This window comes from Pleurodeles waltl, chromosome 4_1 (assembly GCF_031143425.1).
Source record: "Pleurodeles waltl isolate 20211129_DDA chromosome 4_1, aPleWal1.hap1.20221129, whole genome shotgun sequence".
Classification (NCBI taxonomy): Eukaryota; Metazoa; Chordata; class Amphibia; order Caudata; family Salamandridae; genus Pleurodeles; species Pleurodeles waltl.
Window position 1 is genome coordinate 772,673,071 of NC_090442.1, and position 20,437 is coordinate 772,693,507.

The 20,437-nt window shown below is 43.2% G+C and overlaps 1 protein-coding gene across 11 annotated transcripts in view; it reads right to left on the reverse strand.

Annotated features, from left to right (window-relative positions):
* Positions 1-19,233, reverse strand: part of SBF1 (SET binding factor 1) — a 1,129,538-nt gene extending 1,110,305 nt beyond the window's left edge. For 10 of the 11 annotated variants that reach the window (XM_069229431.1, XM_069229429.1, XM_069229425.1 and 7 more), the window contains exon 1: positions 19,040-19,228. In XM_069229431.1, the coding sequence (XP_069085532.1) occupies positions 19,040-19,094 (55 nt within the window). In that variant the 5' untranslated portion in view covers positions 19,095-19,228. Of the gene's footprint in view, positions 1-19,039 lie in introns of all 11 variants that reach the window. The other variant, XM_069229434.1, reaches the window with a different exon arrangement.
* Positions 19,234-20,437: the final 1,204 nt, after the last annotated feature.

Sequence of the window (20,437 nt, forward strand, 5' to 3'; positions counted from 1 at the left end):
GAAATCTGAAAACAATAAATACATAAGTTCTATGGGACCCTGCTATGTAACTACAATTACAGTGAAGAGTCAAGAAGCACCAGAAACATTGTAAAGATTGGACAAGTACACTACTGCTAAAGAGGTTAAGCTAGAAACAATGGAGACCCTGGTTAAAGAAGAAAATCACTGTTTTCCGAAGAGTAGGACTAGAGGTGTGAAGGTGCACAATAGGTATAGGGGATGGAATGGATTAAGTGAAATAGGCTATACTAGACAATAGGATCAAGGAGACCGAAAACAGACAGACAGGCCATCATCTCAGCCCTGGGCTTTTCCCTTCTTGAGCAAGAGTCACCAGTTGTTGAAGTGCTGCACATCTTCAGGAAGCACCAGACTCCACTGGGAGGAGATGGAAGGAACTTGGTGCAATAGGTGTTCAGACTTCCATCGAAGGCTCTGAAGGTGGTTAGAACATCAGACAATTAGACCACTTTGGTTGTACAGGCACAAAGAAACGATTCTACAGAAGAACATTTCAATGAAAGAATACTTCCAAGTAAGAGTAAGAACGTGTTCTTCTTTCCCGACTACTGTGCACTGTAAAGTCAAAGACAGCAGCAAGTTCGGGAACTACACAAGGAATTTCTGAATTTAGGAATAATGGAAGCAGTTTGGAATATGCAAACGTTAGGGCGTGGCATAAGAACAAAGCCTATTTCTTCTCACTACTGGAAGTGGCACAAACCAATCTGAATGTACTCAAAGCAGCTATCTGACTGACACTTGCAGAGAGTGTTCAATCATGCTGGTTGATATTAGGAGTTCATGAGTTGTACCAATTAATATTCCTTAGAAGTGATTAAGTTTTGTCAACATGTTTAAGAAAGATGTTAAAGTGATGCTTGGCGAGCGCAATGACTTACTTGTTGTTAGCTCTTCAATTCTCTTCCTCAACTTCAGCTCTGTCCCTCCTCAATTCTCTCCACACTTTTAGGTCTTTTTCCTCTACGTTTCACCTGTAGCATTTGCTTGTAGAATAATTATTTTGACTAACTGGTTAAGGATTTAAAAATCGGTGGTGTAATATATTGCTGGGACGCTAGTGATGATGGTGAATCAGTCATACATGGGCTTTGGATGGTTTCATTCCCGGTCCACTAGCACAGCGGGATCCACCGTCCAGATGCTGGTTTATTCTTTTGTGGCATTATACTTAACAACAAGAGTTGGCAAAACAGGTAGGTCTAGATTCAGCTGCCAGCTTACTGGTTTTGCAATGTGTATTTTAATTTGTCATGGTTTTTGTAAAACTGTTGATGTTGAGGAGCAGCTGGGTCATGGCCAATAGACTTGAACAAGGGCTAAAAGCTAAAATACTTTTTAGACTCAAAAGCACACGTTGTCACAGCAGTCACTGGCACTTAAGGGAACTACTTTGCATGTGGATGTGCTCCTTTTGAAAGAGCACAATGCAGAAACAGTTGGAAAGGGGAGAATCTCTCCTTTCCAAAGGTACCTCCCCTAGCTGATTTCTGCTTGAGGGTCACCTTAGGAGTGCAAACCCCAAGCAGGGATTTACTCCACTAGACACCAGGAACTTTTATTTTTTTAAATAAGAGTGGTGGGGGCTGCCCAGAATGGGCAAGGTAATGTCCCCACCCCCAAAAGTAGGCACTATCTTTCTTATTACCCCCAATCTGCCTCCAAGGGAGGCAGAAAGCCCATTAGGCACCAGGGATTTTTTTTAATTATTATTTAGAAAAGGGCGAGGGCTGCCCAGAATGGGCAAGACAATTTCCCCCACCAACCCCCCAAAACAGGAACAGTATTTTTGCCCCCGGGGGCAGAATATCACCTCCAACCAGCGAACCCCTCCCCCCGGTGGGTGGGTGAAGGGGCAGAAAGCTCACTAGACAAGAGGGGGGGGGGGGGTCTTCCCAGAATGGGCAAGGTAATATCCCCAAGTAGGCACCATCTTGCTTATTGCCCCCAATCTGCCCCCAGGGAGGCAGAAAGCCCACTAGGCTCCAGGGATTTTTTTTTATTTTTTTATTTTTAAAGAAAAGTCTACGGGTGGGGGCTGTCCAGAACAGGCATGCAATGCACCCACACCCTGAAAAAATGGGCAGCTTGTGGGTTATTGCCCCCAAGCTTCCTCACGGGGTGGGGGGGGGGGTGCAGAAAGCCCGCTAGACAACAGGAATTTTATCTTTAATAAAAGGGTGATGGAGGCTGCCCACCATGGGCCTGGTAAAGACCCCACCCCACCTAAATGGCCACCAAAGCAGATAGGGTAATTAACCCCAATCTGCCCCAGAGGAGGAGAAAGCTAACTAGACGCTAGGGAGTTTTCTTTTTTAATGAAAAAAAAAAAAAAAAAAGAAGAAGAAGAAAGAGGGGTGGAGTCTGCCCACCATGGACATAGCCATTCCCTCACCCCCACCCCAAATAAATGGGGACACAGTCTTTCAGCCACCTTGGGGGGGGGGGGGGGGGGGGGGGTAGTTAGAGGTAACTGCCTCCGATCAGTCACCCCGAGAGGGCAGACAGCCCACTAACCGCCAGGGAATAAATTAAAAATAAAATAAACGGGTGGGGACTGCCCACCACCCTGGGCATGGTTATGCGCCCACCCCAACTGAAAGGGGCAACACTATTTCCACCCCCGGCCGCAGACTAAAGCCTCTCATCCCAATGGCATTTAAGATGACAGTTGACTCTTGGGTGTCGATTTTACATATGGGCCAGGAGTGCTTAGCAAACTCCCAATATCATCCCAATTTCAATGGTGAGTGGCTGCACTTTTTGGACTTGGGTAAGCTGCCCCCTGGACATACCTACCAGACTCAGACATGTCAAAAAACTAAGCATCTGGTGGAGTCCAGGGAAATGTGCTTCCCATGCACCCCACACCATTTTCTTACCCACAATGCCCTGCAAACCTCAAACTTTGCCTGAAATCATGTATTTGCCCTACATTTCTGTGATGGAAACTTCTGGAATCAGCAGGACTCCACAAAATTCCTACCACCCAGCATTGCCCCTGCTGCACTGATAAAAACTCTGCCCCACTTGTGTGGGCACCCAAAGCAAAGTTAGCCTAAAAACGTATTTTTTTAAAAAAACCTGCCCTTTTGGACCCACTTTGGCTCCCCCTCAATTTCTCCATGTTTTTGGCCCTTCCCCGTCGCAGGCACTTGGCCCACCTACACAAGTGAGGTATCATTTTTATTGGGAGACTGAGGGCAACACTGGGTGGTAGGAAATTTGTGGCTCCCCTCAGTTTCCAGAAATTTCCATCACAGAAATAGGAGGTAAATGTGTTTTCAGATACATTTTGAGGTATTCATGGGAATCTGGGTAACAGAATCTAGTGAGAGCCACACAAATCACTACATCCTGGATTCCTCTGGTTGTCTAGTTTTAAAAAATGTACAGGTTTGCTAGGTTTCTCTGGGTGCCGGCTGAGCGGGGACCCAAAATCCAAAGCAAGGCACATTGCAAAAAAAAGGGTCCGCTTTCAGTGGAGAAATGTGCTGTGTATGTTGCATTTTGGGGTCATTTCCTGTCGTGGGCACTAGCCCTACCCACACAAGTGAGGTATCATTTTTATAAGACTTGAGCGAAGACAGAATAGTAGAACAAGTGTTATTTCTTGTTTTTCTCTGCATTTGTGCCTTCCAAATGTAAGACAGTGTGTAAGAAAGAAGTCATTTTAAGAAATGTCCTTTAATTCACTTGCTAGTATGTGTACCCCCAAACTCAGAAGTGCAAAAAACACTGCTTCTAAATTCCATATATTGTGTTCATTTCAGAAGTACATAGGATTCCTTGATACCTATTTTTCACTCTTTATATTTTACCAAATGCATTAGGGTATACCCAGTACACAATGAAAAAACCACTGCAAGGTGCAGTTTAGTTATTGACAATGGGTACCTCAGGTTCTTGTTTAACCTACAAGCCCTGTATATCCCGCAACCAAAAGGGTCCGGCTTTCAAATATCTGCCATAGTTAGAAGAAGTTACAGATGAACACAGACACAAGTGACCGTTTTGTCAACTCAATTTCAATATTTTTTATTTCAACTCTCACTTTCTTTGAACCAACCTTTAAGGATCTACACAAATGACCCCTTGCTGAATTCAGAATTTTGTTTACGTTTCAGAAATGTATAGCTGTCCGGGATCCTTCATTGGTTTCACACCCATTTCTACCACTAACTGGAAGGAAGTTGAAAGCACAAAAAAGGTAAAATGGGCTATGTCCCAGTAAAATACCAAAACTGTGTTGAAAATTTTATTTTTCTGATTGAAGTATGTTCCTAAAGCTGGGAAAATTGAGTTAAGCACTGCAAACCCTTTGTTGATGCCATTTGCATGAAAGAAAGATGCGTTCTATCTGCAGCATATGTTTCCCTTTTTTCCCAAATTTGGCGTGGATAGCTTATGATAACACAAAGTTATAGGGAACTAAGGGTGAACTACCCCAAATATCCAAACTAAAAGGCTTGGCACGGGGGGGACTAAAGGGGACTAGTCAATACTGACTGGTTGGACACATATCTGACATACAGAACTCCAAGGGGCATCTGGGAGGACCCAATTAGAACATCTCCCCCCCCCACTCTTCCCCCAACGACTAGGAAGTAGTCATAGTTAGGGCCCAGTTTCCACTGAAAAGGTGTTTTTTTGACTTGGCTATATCTTTGGCGCCATTTGATGAATCTTTACAAACTTTTTCCAAAATAAGTGTGCTCAAGGGTCTTCTTGTGCATGGTACGTTTTGGGGTGATCTGTCAAGCGGGGGCTGAGAAAAAAGGGAGAGGGCCAAAAAAGTGAGTTTCCCCCATGTTAATTCCCTTAGATATTTTAGATATGACTACAGCCCGAACCGCTGAATGGAATTACACCAAATCTGGCAGAAAGGTAGCTCTTGGTCCAGGAGGCACCCCGTTTCCTATTTGGTGTAAATCTGTGAAGTCATTTTTGAGATATTAAAGGAAAAATCTAATTTGTAAATCTGGACAGAGCCTAAGCACAGACCTCATGGTGAGATCTGATGGGCAGTGGGCACTTCATCCAGAAAGTGATGGCAGCCACCTTTGGACCAATTTACATGATACCCCATTTAAATGCATTGTGAATGGCACATTTTGAGGGCCACAGAAAGGAGAACGTATAAAGGATGATACATTTTTAGTTACAATTTAAATCATTTGAACGTACCATACTAATTTTAGGAATTGTGTGTTTGAAGGCGATTTTACCCTGCTGGGATTTTACAAATCATGTTGAGAGTAAACTGTTTTCTCATGATTTTTCCATTGGGGTTATGAAAGGTGCTCCAGATGCTGAAATGAGATCATATTTTCTGTTAATGCACAATACCTTTCTCAGCCATATGAGAATGAAGTCTTACATGCTCAGTAAAACATATACATCCAACAGGAGCAACCGGTCAGTTGATTCCCTTCTGTTCTACTGCATCCTCCCAGAGGGCTGTATGGAACAACTAGAGGGCTAACAGCCTTACTTATGACAAAAGTGTAGCACACCTGAAGGCATCCTGATTGAATCTAACTTGTAAAACTTAAAATATCTAATTTACAAAGGAACAAAATAAGGGGGGGGGTCATTTTGTCATAGAAATTATGGTTTGTGCTCTGGAAAGAAAAATGTGCATATGTTTTAGGTGAGTTCAAAAAAATCTTCTTCTTTTACTTCCAACAGGAACAGCTTGTCAGATGATTCCCTTAAGTTGTACTGCAGCCTCCCAGAGTGCTCCAAAGAACAAATAGAGTGCTAACAGTCTTACTTTTGACAAAGGTGTGGCACACCTCAAGCCATCTTGATTGAATCAAACTGATAAAACATTTATTTTAGGAAGGAACAAAATGAGGAGGTTCATTTTGTCATAGAAATTATAGTTAGTGCTATAGAAAGACAAATTAGAACATTTTATTAATTTCTCAAATATGTTTTTCTTTTATTTCATTCAAATATTCTGATATGTGGACTAAAAAGTGCACTTTCAACACCAGCAGTAGACCTCCAGTTAACTCCCTGGTGATCAGCAGCTTACAGTGCTCTAATGAGCAACTAGAATACTAACAGGCTGATTTTTTGCCAAATGTGTGGCTCATCCGAGTACCACATAGAATCCATCAAGACGGCATCCACACCCCCCTGTTTATAATTACTTGAAATAACAGCTGAATTTCTTCTTTGGTTTTATGTGGGTGAAATCTGAAACTAACTACAACATCCCTGTAACGTTTGTTTTTTTAGTGAAGATATAAATATATACACACATAAATATATAGTTTCTTTGAAAATACATGTGGTCCAGGAAACGTTTTAAAGTGGGAACAAGTGTGCTAACAAACCTACATTTACACTTTCATTATAACGGTGCAAATGTTATTACCGCCTTGTAGCACAACTTGAGAATTTATCAGTGTAAGGAAATGCCTCCTAGGCATGGTTACCCCCTGACCTTTTGCCTTTGCTGATGCTATGTTTTGAATTGAAAGTGTGCTGAAGCCTGCTAACCAGGCCCCAGCACCAGTGTTCTTTCCCTAACCTGTACTTTTGTTTACACAATTGGCACACCCTGGCATCCAGATAAGTCCCTTGTAACTGGTACCCCTGGTACCAAGGGCCCTGATGCCAGGGAAGGTCTCTAAGGGCTGCAGCATATCTTATGCCACCCTGGGGACCCCTCACTCAGCACAGACACAGTGCTTGCCAGCTTGTGTGTGCTGGTGAGGACAAAACGAGTAAGTCGACATGGCACTCCCCTCAGGGTGCCATGCCAACCTCACACTGCCTATGCAGTATAGATAAGTCACCCCTCTAGCAGGCCTTACAGCCCTAAGGCAGGGTGAACTATACCATGGGTGAGGGTACCAGTGCATGAGCACTGTGCCCCTACAGTGTCTAAGCAAAACCTTAGACATTGTACGTGCAGGGTAGCCATAAGAGTATATGGTCTGGGAGTCTGTCAAACACGAACTCCACAGCACCATAATGGCTACACTGAAAACTGGGAAGTTTGGTATCAAACTTCTCAGCACAATAAATGCACACTGATGCCAGTGTACATTTTATTGTAAAATACACCCCAGAGGGCACCTTAGAGGTGCCCCCTGAAACCTTAACCAACTACCTGTGTAGGCTGACTGGTTTTAGCAGCCTGCCACACTCGAGACATGTTGCTGGCCACATGGGGAGAGTGCCTTTGTCACTCTGTGGCTAGTAACAAAGCCTGCACTGGGTGGAGATGCTATCACCTCCCCCTTGCAGGAGCTGTAACACCTGGCGGTGAGCCTCAAAGGCTCACCCCCTTTGTTCCAGCACCACAGGGCATTCCAGCTAGTGGAGTTGCCCGCCCCCTCCGGCCATGGCCCCACTTTTGGCGGCAAGGCCGGAGGAGATAATGAGAAAAACAAGGAGGAGTCACTGACCAGTCAGGACAGCCCCTAAGGCAACCTGAGCTGAAGTGACTCTGACTTTTAGGAATCCTCCATCTTGCAGATGGAGGATCCCCCCAATAGGGATAGGAATGTGACCCCCTCGCCTTGGGAGGAGGCACAAAGAGGGTGTAGCCACCCTCAAGGACAGTAGCCATTGGCTACAGCCCTCCCTGACCTAAACACACCCCTAAATCCTGTATTTAGGGGCTCCCCAGAACCTAGGAACTCAGATTCCTGCAACCTAAGAAGAAGAGGACTGCTGAGCTGAAAAACCCTGCAGAGAAGACGGAGACACCAACTGCTTTGGCCCCAGCCCTACCGGCCTGTCTCCCCCCTTCAAAAGAAAACTGCTCCAGCGACGCTTTCCCCAGGACCAGCAACCTCTGAATCCTCAGGGGACTGCCCTGCTCTAAAAGGACCAAGAAACTCCCGAGAACAGCGGCCCTGTTCACCAAAGACTGCAACTTTGTTTCCAAAGGAGCAACTTTAAAGACCCCTGCAATTCCCGCCAGAAGCGTGAGACTTGCAACACTGCATCCGGCGACCCCGACTCGACTGGTGGAGAAACAACGCTACAGGGAGGACCCTCCGGCGACTCCAAGACTGTGAGTAACCAAAGTTGTCCCCCCTGAGCCACCACAGCGAAGCCTGCAGAGGGAATCCCGAGGCTCACCCTGACCGCGACTGTCTGAATCCAAAATCCCGACGCCTGGAAGAGACCCTGCACCCGCAGCCCCAGGACCTGAAGGATCGGAACTCCAGTGCAGGAGTGCCCAGGTGGTGGCTACCCCGAGGAGCCCCACCCTTGCCTGCATCACTGAAGAGACCCCTTGGTCTCCCATTGAAACCTATTGAAAACCCGACGCGTGTTTGCAAACTGCACCTGGCCACCCCCGTGCTGCTGAGGGTGTACTTTCTGTGCTGACTTGTGTCCCCCCCGGTGCCCTACAAAACCCCCCTGGTCTGCCCTCCGAAAACGCGGGTACTTACCTGCTGGTAGACTGGAACCGGGGCACCCCCTTCTCCATTGAAGCCTATGCATTTTGGGCACCACTTTGAACTCTGCACCTGACCGGCCCTGAACTGCTGGTGTGGTAATTTGGGGTTGCTCTGAACCCCCAACGGTGGGCTACCTTGGACCCCAATCTGAACCCCGTAGGTGGTTTACTTACCTGCAAGAACAATAACTTACCTCCCCCAGGAACTGTTGAAAATTGCACTAAGTGTCTAGTTTTAAAATAGCTATATGTGTTTTATTTCAAAAGTATATAAGCTATTGTGATTATTCAAAGTTCCTAAAGTACTTACGTGCAATACCTTTCAAATGAGATATTACATGCAGAATTTGAACCTGTGGTTCTTAAAATAAACTAAGAAAAGATATTTTTCTATACAAAAACCTATTGGCCTCGAATTGTCTCTGAGTGTGTGTTCCTCATTTATTGCCTGTGTGTATGTACAACAAATGCTTAACACTACTCCTTTGATAAGCCTACTGCTCGACCACACTACCACAAAAATAGAGCATTAGTATTATCTCTTTTTGCCACTATCTTAACTCTAAGGGGAACCCTTGGACTCTGTGCATACTATTCCTTACTTTGCAATAGTGCATACAGAGCCAACTTCCTACAATCAGTGATTACTACCTCAGAGATTCTATATTACTATCACTTTGCCCAAACATACAAGACGTACTTATTGAGATTGTTAGGTCAATGAATGGATTGAACGCATTGTGTTCTGGTCCGATACTTTTGATGGTCAATTCTGGTCAGAGTAAATAAGAACTCCAAAGCAGATCCGACTCTGCAACCATGCAGCTCTTTTCCAGATGCAGAGGGCACTGTATGAAGATCATCACACCATGCAATGACGATAAACAGTAAGAAAGATGACGTGCCACTGTGCCAACACCCTTCAGATGGCGTTTTCCTAAAAATGAGATAGTACAAACAGTCATAAAGCTTAGGCCCAAATGCAGCCAACAGCTTACTTAATGATGCCCAATTGTAGCAGTTACCATAGATGCAGGTAGGCTGTGTACACTAACTGTGCATAGGTTGAGTGTGTGATCTCTGCAAGCCGGGAAATTGAATGCAGACGTTTACTGAAACACTCACTTTGGTTAAAAAAAGCAGTGAAAATTATGAATCTAACTTTTGCCCGGTCTAGGACAAGAATGCTGCTCACACAGAGGTGCCTTTTACTAGAATAACTAGGGGACAAACTGGGTGGTGCACTATGGAATAGTTGGCGTTGTTCTGAGTACCACACAACATTAGCTGCATACCTTTAATAAATACACTGAACACAGAGGTCGCTGTCACATTAACAAAGAGAGATGGGAAAAAAACACTCTTGTTAATAAGACACGAGAGCAATCCTCAAGTCAACAAAGTAAACAGTACAATGAAAGCAGAGAAAATGAATATCGAGAGATCATCGTCCCTCCTGTGTTCCTTACTTCAAAATCATCATTCAACCCTGTACAGGCTGGTTCGAGCCCACATAGGTGCCATTCCACATCACAACACAAGCATAGGTAGGGTTCCTCAAAGGCCATCCATGGTGTCTCTTGTCTGACTGCATGTAAGTCACCTTTTAGGAAATAGGGTAAACTGTATTCTTCATCTGGTATGTGTGCTTTAACAGCAGAAACCAGTCAAATATGGATGTCATGTGCCAAGACTAAATGGGTTTCATCTTGAGTGTGGTGCTGTGATTGAGAAACAATACCCTCTGCTATCACAAGAACCCACCATTTCTTTTCCCGCCTCTTATAATGAACTACGAGACCTTAAAGGGAAGGCGTCCGCCAGATGGGGGTCTGAGGATGGTCCCATTACTCCATATTTGAAGGGACATTTAATGTTTCCACATAAAGTAAACTTCAGTCATGGAGGGTCGGCATTTGGCAGCATATTTAAAAAAAAAAAAAAAAAAAAAAAAAAAAATACTCCTCCAAACCATGCTTGTGAAGAAGCGTGCATTACGCCAAAGAGGACGGTACCACATCACAGAAAGCAGACATGTAACATCAGGCGGAAGGTGAATACCTGCAGATCACAATACGAGGCCAATACCACAACACAAGTGTTAAACTGTAGCACGACAAATAACCATAGAATAAAACTGAGGCACCACTGAAGTGCAAGAATCAATTTTGGAGAAAGACACCACAACGTACATCACTTGTGGAAAAAAATGTCAACAGTTGGAATATATGCGATAAATTAAAACAAACCAATTGAATGGCATGGAAAATGGTCTTCAACCTACTGCCCAAACCTAATGGAATCCACAAAATGCTTACAGAGTGGAGGCAGCTGAGAAGCGACCCTCTGAGAAAACATTTGTGAGGGCAGGAAGCTGACAGCAAAATAAATGAGGTATTCATCTAACATCCAACAAACAAAGCACGGAGAAAAATATCTAGCAAAAGGAAACCCGGAGTATACTATAGTAAGTGCAGTGAATTTGCACACTGGAACACATCCGAAAACATGGAATAACATAACTCATTCTGGAAGTGAAATGGAAGGCGCTCTTGTTTTCACCCCAACACAGATGCGTACAGGACCTTGCACGCACACGTCATCCGATGCCCTTTTTCCCGCAGCATGCGTGGTGTGCAGTGTTTCCTTCAGCATACATACATTAGTGCCCCCGTCACTGGGTGAAGAAGGAGGGGACATTTATTTCTGGCACGCCTGTGTTGTTTCCTGACATTCAGTATTTTAGGAATGCGTCGTACAACCCCTCTACAATGATGGCGCTCTCGTCGGTACTCCCTGCGAGTCTGTGCTTGCTGTGCTCTAGAAGTGCGCAGCTACAGAGAACAAAACCCCTTTCCGAAGAATGCCACGGAGACGAGAACTCCTGCTACTAGCACAGGCACGAAATCGAAACATTGACACACGCCGACATCGTAACCTTGTTCTCACTCTTTGAGGCATGTCAGTGGTAAAGCGGGGGTGCAAGACTCGTAGCAGTCTGCCTCACAAGGTAGCATGGTCTAAAGCCCAGTAACTTAAACATCCAAAATGCACATGTATCATCATCATGAACTCCAGTGAGGCTGCCTCAGAGAAGATAAACACGGCTGCCGAAAGCGGCCTTCCTTACCGACTCCTACCACTCTGAAGAAAGTTTAATAATTTTCACTGAATAACAAAATAAGATCCACCCCGAACCCACTCACACACACCCAGCATAGAAGACCTCACTCAGCCAACTAAATATGATTATCAAGACACCTTCCTCCCTCCTAATGTGTACATTCATCGGTAACTCGTTTACATACCCCCCTCCAGGAACGTTTTATCGAATGTTTTACCATGTAGCAAGTAATCTGAAGCTGGCATTCAGCTGTACGTTTACCAAATAAGTAATTATAACGAGACCTCTGAACTGCTCAGAGCTCATCCACGAAGCAGTCCCGGTCTTATAATGGTTGGTATGGGCATTCTGCTCACACATTCCACTATTTGTCTTCGTGATTATCCCTTTGTAATTTAGAGTATAATGCCCTTGGTGGATGGAACGTTCTAATAGCCCTCCAGACCAACTGCCTTGAGATATACCTGTTGTTAAATGCAGTCACCATGGCTATATGCCCTGCCGCTAAGGTTCAAGGCCTTTATCAGTCAGTACAGCCCTTGGCAGCAAACTATAAGGCTACAACACAATGCAAAGCTTCCACGGTGAACCATGAACAACCAGCATCCTTCCACTAAAGCACGTAAATGAACATGCATACCATAAACGAATAACAACAATATGCTATCGGTGGCTCAACCATCAACTCTGCACCAGGTTTTGTCCTGTGCAAAGCAAGAGGTGATTGGAGGTACAACATGCATTGAAACTGTAAAAGTGTCTAGAATTCGGCATAATACAGGAAGAAGAAAAAAGAAAGCCCGGCTACCGCAATCCCTAGCTGATACAATCATTCTTCTGAAGACAGTTCAGAAATAAACGTGCCTAGTATGAATAAAAACACAGGAAATTTGTTTGCATGTCTCTTTAAGGATTTTAGCAAAGCAATCAACATGGCGCAAGGCATTTCATTTTCGAAGTTGTATTTGAGATAAACAATTGCGCTGGTGCATGTGCGGTATTCTGTGCCAAATATTATTTACAAAACAAAAGGAGAACAAGAAAAGTAATTAAAAAAAATGCTTGGACAAGCCAGCCGACGGAAATAAGCATGAACACACACACAAATGAAACTGCCTCTGTAAACAATTAAACTGTTCGTGTGTCAGAAAAGTATCCTTATAACAAATTTGAAGGAGCAGCAGAAAATATCTAAATTACGATATAGTGTAATGCACTACATGTGCTATAATCTAACAAAAATGATCCGTACATGAAAAACCACCACAGACTACATAATTGCACGTATGCCCAAAACTTATTTCAATAGAGTTCTCAGAGAGTGCTTTGGCGAGTGATCAGACTTAGCAAACAACTTTCTGACTGCTGTGCCCTTTAGTATTTCATTATGGTAAGCTGCGAGAGTAGGCGTGCGTGACTTCAAAGACAGGAAGGTAGGTGAAATTCAGGCTGCAGGAGATGGCTAATACAGATAACAATAAAAAGCTCTTTGGTTGTAGACGAACATTGGTTAGACAAGGATTTCATTTCCTGGATGAACCGAGTGTGAACATTTCATCAAAAGAATGCTAATTTTTTTTTTTTATATATATATATATATATATATATATATATATATATATATATATATATATATATATATATATGATTCATACCGGTTCAACCCCGCAAAAGATACTGGGAAAATAGCGAAATGGTCAGAAGGTTAAGAGCACAAGTATAACCAGCGCCACTGTAAAAGAATGATCGATGCTAGCAAGATTCTTCTGAGAGCAGATGAGAATATAATTGTAGGAGGCGGCAGAAAGAAAACCGTGAACTCTATTTTCTAAGAGAGAATGAGTGTCCTTATCAGAAGGATAGCCACATTTGCAAAGGGGCAGATCTGTTCACATAATCTACTGAATCCTGGAAACATGGATAATGATGTCTGAAAGTATCTCTGAAGGTGCAAAGAGTGGACTTCTGTCACTAACATTCATGTAATACATCAGTCAGAGTTAACCTTTTATGAATTCTAAATTGTACTAAAGCTTAAATATTTAATTTTCGGTGCACAAATTTTCATTTGTTGTTATAAATAAATAACACTTTACAGCTTTCAAAACGTGGCCCAACTGAGGAAACTACTCAGCTGAAGCAAAAAAAAGCATATCAATCCAACACCTGCCCGACAATAAACAACTCTGAAATGCAAACATAAAAGATTAGTTATGGGCCACTCTATAAAGTGCAAGAATTTTGAGCAGTAATACGGATCAGTAAAAAAATAGTCTGTTATTCCAGTTTCAAAAGCATAAAAAAACATAGGAAATACGACACTAATATTTATTGATAATTGCTCATCATTTCACGAGCAAGTCGGACTCAGCTGTACAGTACAGTACAGTATTCCAGCCTAGCAGGGCACTCGGCACTATAACTGTGAAGAAAAGTGGGGCCCGCAACAGACATCTACACTCCTGAACAATGCATAAGCACCTACTTCAGCGCATCTATTTGTTAAATGCAAAAGAAGCCTTTTAGTAAATTATACTCGCAGTGTCTACTAAACTGGCAACATAAATGAGAAATGAGATTTCTGAACACAGCAAAAAGCATAAGGTGATTTTGTTCACCATCAGTGCACTACAAGGGCGATCAATAGGAAATGTATTACAACCTGGGCCCTGAAAGGCGCAACCTACATTACTGAGTTATTCCAGATGTTTACTTTAATTGGAGGAAAACAAAATTCAAAATTTCAAGAACCCTGCACCAGATTCAGTAAGTTAAATTAAGTCTGTGCTAGCTTCCCCCTCCACATGGAGTATTCAAACCTCAACACCTTTCCATAAACTTAAGTTTGAGATCTATCTGTGCCACATATTGGACAGAAACAAGAAACTACAACATCAGAGAGAGCTACAACAAAATACTAAAACAACTGCAAGGGAACACTAAAAAATATGGGAACGGCACACAAGTTCAAAACTGTCCACTGTAGTCCTTAAATAAAAAGGGAAAAAGATTTGGTTGATCTTGGACGGCTAAAGAACAAGCAAAAATTGATGAATAGCGCACTGCTTTAATTGCATCTCCATGTATACCAGAACAAGGAAGAAACCCCGCAAAACGGAAGTTTGAAGAGCAACAATGGATTCAGATAGTCAAAATATGAAACGCAAGAAAATCCTCCATGTATAATTCGGTGGGCATTAGGAATGACCTTTCATATTGAAACATAGTACACCATTTCTGAATTACGTTCTGAACTACGTTCTAACTGTAGGTATCAAGTCCCAACTCTTAAGACACGTCCTTGAATTTAGTCATGTTCTGCATGCAGCACAGGCATACATGTAAAGTGAATGGTGGCATTACAAACACAAGTTTCATCTCAATTCCCTTGCCCCAACTGCACATGAAACGAAGAGCAGACTGCTGGTTCCATAAGAAAAGTAGATTCAAAGGGCTACATTAAAAGATAATTTCCAAATGTATTGTGCATCACAATGGAGAATTCATGTTCCGTTCATGACAATCAAAGCGTACACAGACAGCATACTCACGTAGATAGTAGACCTTTCCTAACTTCTATGCAGAGCAACAAACAACATGCAGTAATCGGCACATGTAAAACTAACGTTGAAAGAACCTATTAAGAAAACAACTCAGCAATGATATACTGGACACCGAACCAGTCCAGATAGTGAGAACTCAGATAAACCTCTGAAGATGCTGGACACACCTTCAAGCAGGTAGTACATCCTTAGAAAAATCAAGGATAAAAAAAATGCAAAGGATGACAGTCATTCAAAAAGGACTAAATCATCAGTATAACAACATACAAACACAATTCTGCCCAGTTCTCCAGACAGACCAGCAGATAAAGGCAATAGAACCTGTCAAAAAAACCATAGCACACCAAAGAACACTATCAGCAACACAGCGTAACAAAATCTATCCCACCAGATTTCTCCACCACTTTTCCCTTTAAACTATGTCTGCTCAAGACGATAAACATTAAAGACAACGTCTTTGAATGGACAATCCAGTACAGTAACCAGCTATGTGAAAATAAATATTAAACACAACATCTCTGAATGGACAATCAAGTACAGTAACCAGCTAAGTGGGCAATGAGCATAAGAAATACCAACAAGCATTTGCAATGCAATGGGTCTCGCGTTTGCTTGAGTTAGAGCTATCAGCGTTGTAAATTCCTAACTGGACTTTTCTTGCACATAAATTGAAAATAAAAAGTAAGACAGTTGACAAAAGTAATCCGATACAAAGCGCCACGGCTGTCATTAGCATGAGCATGGAGGAGAGACACAAGAGGAAAAAGAAGTTTACTTGCAGTCAAACGTATTGACAGAAGTGTAATTATCCACGTAACAGGGTCGATGACCAAGGCGGTAACAAAACTGCCCCAAGGAGGGTCAAACGTAAAGCATTTACCAATGATATCAAAGGATTTTTGAAAGGCATGCCCATGTACAAGTGATAGCGATGGGCATGGTTAAAAGCCCACAGATATATTACAACAGGTCAGAGCGCTTGCATGCTCGACCTAAAAGAGGACATTCAGAGCTGCTCAAAGCAGCCAGCTTACTGAAAACCATAAACTGCACACCTATCTCTCACACTTCTTCATTCATCACACTAAGCAGAGTCCCATAACATGATAACCGCACTTTGGAGGTCATCATGCACAACATGGAAACTCCTACCACATAGGATAAAAACAAAGACAACACTCTTTCAACTTTACACCTTATTCTGTGTAGCGTGCTATTCGTGTAGCTAAGTGCCTCAACGCCCCATACAGGGGAGGTAAGCGCTATAAAAATGTTGCAACACAACAAGTAAGCAACAATAACCCCCAGTCCCAAAAGCAGCGAGCCAGTAGGAACTGTCAAACAGAATCCTTGAAAAAAAGGACAGAAAACCAGTAGAAGCCGTAAGTGGCCCAGGAAGCAGACCCATCAAAAGGTGACAGCTAGGAAGCAAGTCTATCTAACCAGGCAGAAAGACAACTGAGCCTCTAAACAAGGCAACAAGCCAATGGCATGAGTCAGTCAAACAGCAGGCAAGTGCATCCTGTCAACAGCCAGCAAGCCAATGGAATCAGTCAAACAAGCCAAACAAATTACACAGACAGAGAAGAGAGCCTATGTTACTAAACGCACATGCAGTTGGCCAAAAAAACATCAAAAGCAGCAAGTCAACAAAAAACAGTCACAAATGCAGCAAGTCAATTGAATCCATTAACCAGACAAGGTATGTGAACAATGAAACAAGTAAAAAAAGAAGCCAGTCCGACAGTAGGTCCACAATTCCAGTCAAACAATAAGCAGGCCAACAAGAGTAATCAGCAGATAGCAAGATAAAGGCTGTATCAAAGACCAGCAAATCAAATGAATCTGTCAGACCCTATCAATCAAACGAAATAAGTTTAAGTGGCAGAAAGGCAACCGATGTCGTTGAACGAGCAACACTTCACTTGAAACGATCAAACAAGCAGAAAGCCAACAAAGCCGTTTAAACGGGCAGCAAATTAATGGAAGCACAGAAACTCAACCAATCAAAGAGCAACAAGTAAATGTAACCTGCCAAACTGACAGCAGAACAAATGCAAACAGGCAGCCAGCAAACGGTGCCTAGAATTAAGCCAAATTAACATTTAAAACATGTAGCAAGCCAGCACAAATTGTCACACAGGCAGAGATCAATCTAAATATCAGTCAAGTAGCAAACTAATGAACCTGTCAACAGAAGCAGGCATACAGAAACTCTCTGATATGCAGTAAACCAATGGAACCTATAAACAAACTCTATGCCAATGAAACAAGTCGTCGAAGCAGCAAGCTAGCAGTACTGACCACATAGGCAGCAAGATCAAATAAGTGTCAAAAGGCAGCCAGCTTTCAATAGGCATGATCTCTTCCAAAAGGGACCAAGAAAGGAGTTAATCAACTAAACTAAATCTTATGAAAAAAGCAGTAGTACTCATCATCGAGTTCTCATTCATATTTATCTTGTGGTAGTACCTTGGTCCATGAAGGCGGCCCAGTTCAAGAGTTATCTAGTTCCGAACGCTACTCCCCCATCACTGAATAAAACACCACCCAAATCAGTGTCCTTCCTACAGATAAGTTATCTCAAGAGCGACTGCCACTTGCCCAAGATCCAAGCACACACTTTCCTTCTGCTGCTCTCAACTGTAGTTCTACTTTCTTTTGTCAGCTTACCCTAACTCAGGACATGCTTTGTCAGCATTTAGTCAAGCTCTTTTCCCACAGCAACCTCTCTTTCATCAACAACACACCTCTCGCTGTCTCAATATAAACTGCGATCAGTTAAATAACTATTTTGTCCACACATGGCTTTTGCTTAAACTAGTTCTACACCCTTATGGTAAACATCTACCCTCCAAGAATTACTAACAACAGTAACATCCCATCTTTACCAAACCTTTGCCCACTAATAGACAGACCTTTTCCTCTTCCCTAATAATGGCACATTAGCCACACAGCAAAACTGTATGCTTACCATGTACATGAAGTGTTTAATTCCCATTCGGGGGGAGGGGGGAGGTTAAAGAGTACAGAATACAAATTAATTTTTAAATTCAAATTCTGAGCTTCTACTTTATGTGACATGTGCCTTTAATGTAAGCTGGAAAGTTATATAAATGAAATTATGTACTTTTTACAATAAAGCTCCTTTTCCTATCACGCACCAAAAGGAGTAGAGTCCTTCTTGTGGCAAATCGCTATTCATTTCACTTATCTAGGCATATAAAACTGCGACATTGCACAAGGAAGCGCGATACAGTTGCGTCTCAGCTACTCCTTACTGGGTGTATGTGGGTTTGCATATGGAGTAAAACGGTCCAGCATGCCGTTTACCCGTTGAACTGATCCTGACATTTCAACAAGAAACACTACATAGTAGTTGTCAAAAGAGAACACTTGTAGAGGTATACATATACAGAAGAGGTCGGATGGGGCAGTCGAGGAAGAGCAACACGCGCTTATTCTGGGTAACACAGTAGTGGGATGAAGAAGTGTATCATTAGAATAGTTATGGGTGTCCCCTCACTGATAACGATGACAGACTACGATAACAATGGTACACTTATTTGGCGCTTACTACAAGTACAGAAACTGTACACTAGTATCTCTCTACGTCATGCTACACGCGTCACTCCTGCTATTAATATTGATTCTGTGTCAATACACGCCCTACCATCTCACTTCAGTAGTAAGGGATTCCCATTGAAAACACTTTTCCCCTATTTCCCATCTATTTTACGTACCTTTTCCCAGGATACATCCTTCGTATACCCTAAGCGACGGTACCCAACCAACAGTCATCTCCTTCCCCGCCCCATAGTGATGGCATACTTTATACCATTAATGGTACACTTGGCCCCACCCCCACATCCCCAGCCATAATATACTCCTTACCTCTCCTCTCTAAATCGAATCCCACCAGCACGAAGTAGTCCGCCAGGCGGGTCATGCTTGTGTCGAGGTGCCCCGGGCGCTGCTGTTGCTCATGTCCCGCGGTGGTTCAGGATAGAGGCAGTGGTGACACTCACTGAACCCCAGCGGCACCCCGTAGCCGCCATCTTCCTGCAAATCCGGTCTGCGCCTGCTGCGCACGCGCCAGCCAGGGAGCCAGGGCGGGGCCGCCACAGAGTCAGGCAGCTCAGCTGATTGTAAACCACGCATGTGCGAGAGGAACGTCAAGCTGCAGACGTCCGCTCATGCGCACAACAGAGCGGATGTTTCTTCCACTAGTGGGCTGGATGAAAATAGTCTGTCCCCCGTCTGAGGAGCGACAGGTTCGCACGTATGGTGTTGGGGAAACTCAATAAATGTCTATTGCTCCACCAATCCCTTTAGATTCAGGCGATAAGTAAATAATATCTTCGTTGTAGTCCCGTTTCTATTTCGATGACCCATGCTCATGGCCGCGAGGAAGTAGAAGTGTTATAACTTGGCAGGCTGTCTCAATTCCCCGGAGGAAAGGATTTCGCCTTTTCACATGACCTTAGTGGCTGTTTTGCATGGTACACGGCGCATTAAGCCAATGAGAATATAGATGAATGCATTTGGAATTATTACACGAGTAGTGCTATTGCAGTACTGTTTCTAGCATCGTATCGCATCTCACCCTTTTTTGCAGTCTATATAGAGCGGACTTGTCCCCGAGAATTAAAGTGATTAACACGAGCACCAGATTACTGTTCACGTTTCTTTAAGGCGCGGGGAGAAAAAGGACCTCGGGGTTCCGTGATTTCCCCAGAATCACAGAATATTGACCCGAGTGTCGAACTTGGTTAAACAGGTTCAAGGAAGGCCACATTTCCTCCTCGAGCGCCAACAACTCTCATCCTGTCCATGCATCTGCAGCACTCGTATTTTTCTTTCAGTCGAGTTCGGTAATGCCATTCATTCAGGATGCTATGAAATTACAAGCTCTCAGATGCCAAGTGCTGTGATTAAAAGCTATTGTGCCTAGTGGTGCATGATTTTGTATGGCAACACAAATCACACAGAGTGCCACAACACTATTGGGTGTTTTCAACAAATTGGATGACTTTTATTGTGTTTCACATGATATTTTGTATTTCTTACATAGTGTTTATGTAAGTAGTGACTTCACTTTAATAACCAATTTTGGGAATGTAGTGCAGCTGAGGAGATTTTGTTATTGCTGGTCCTGACGAAGCACCGAACGATCTGTAAGGACATTAAGGGCGCGAAACATGTTGACCATAGAGATGAGCTAAAGGGAAAGTGTCTCTGTTCGGTTTGCTTTTTCCTTATTCCCTGCCCACTCCCTATTTGTTTTTAATA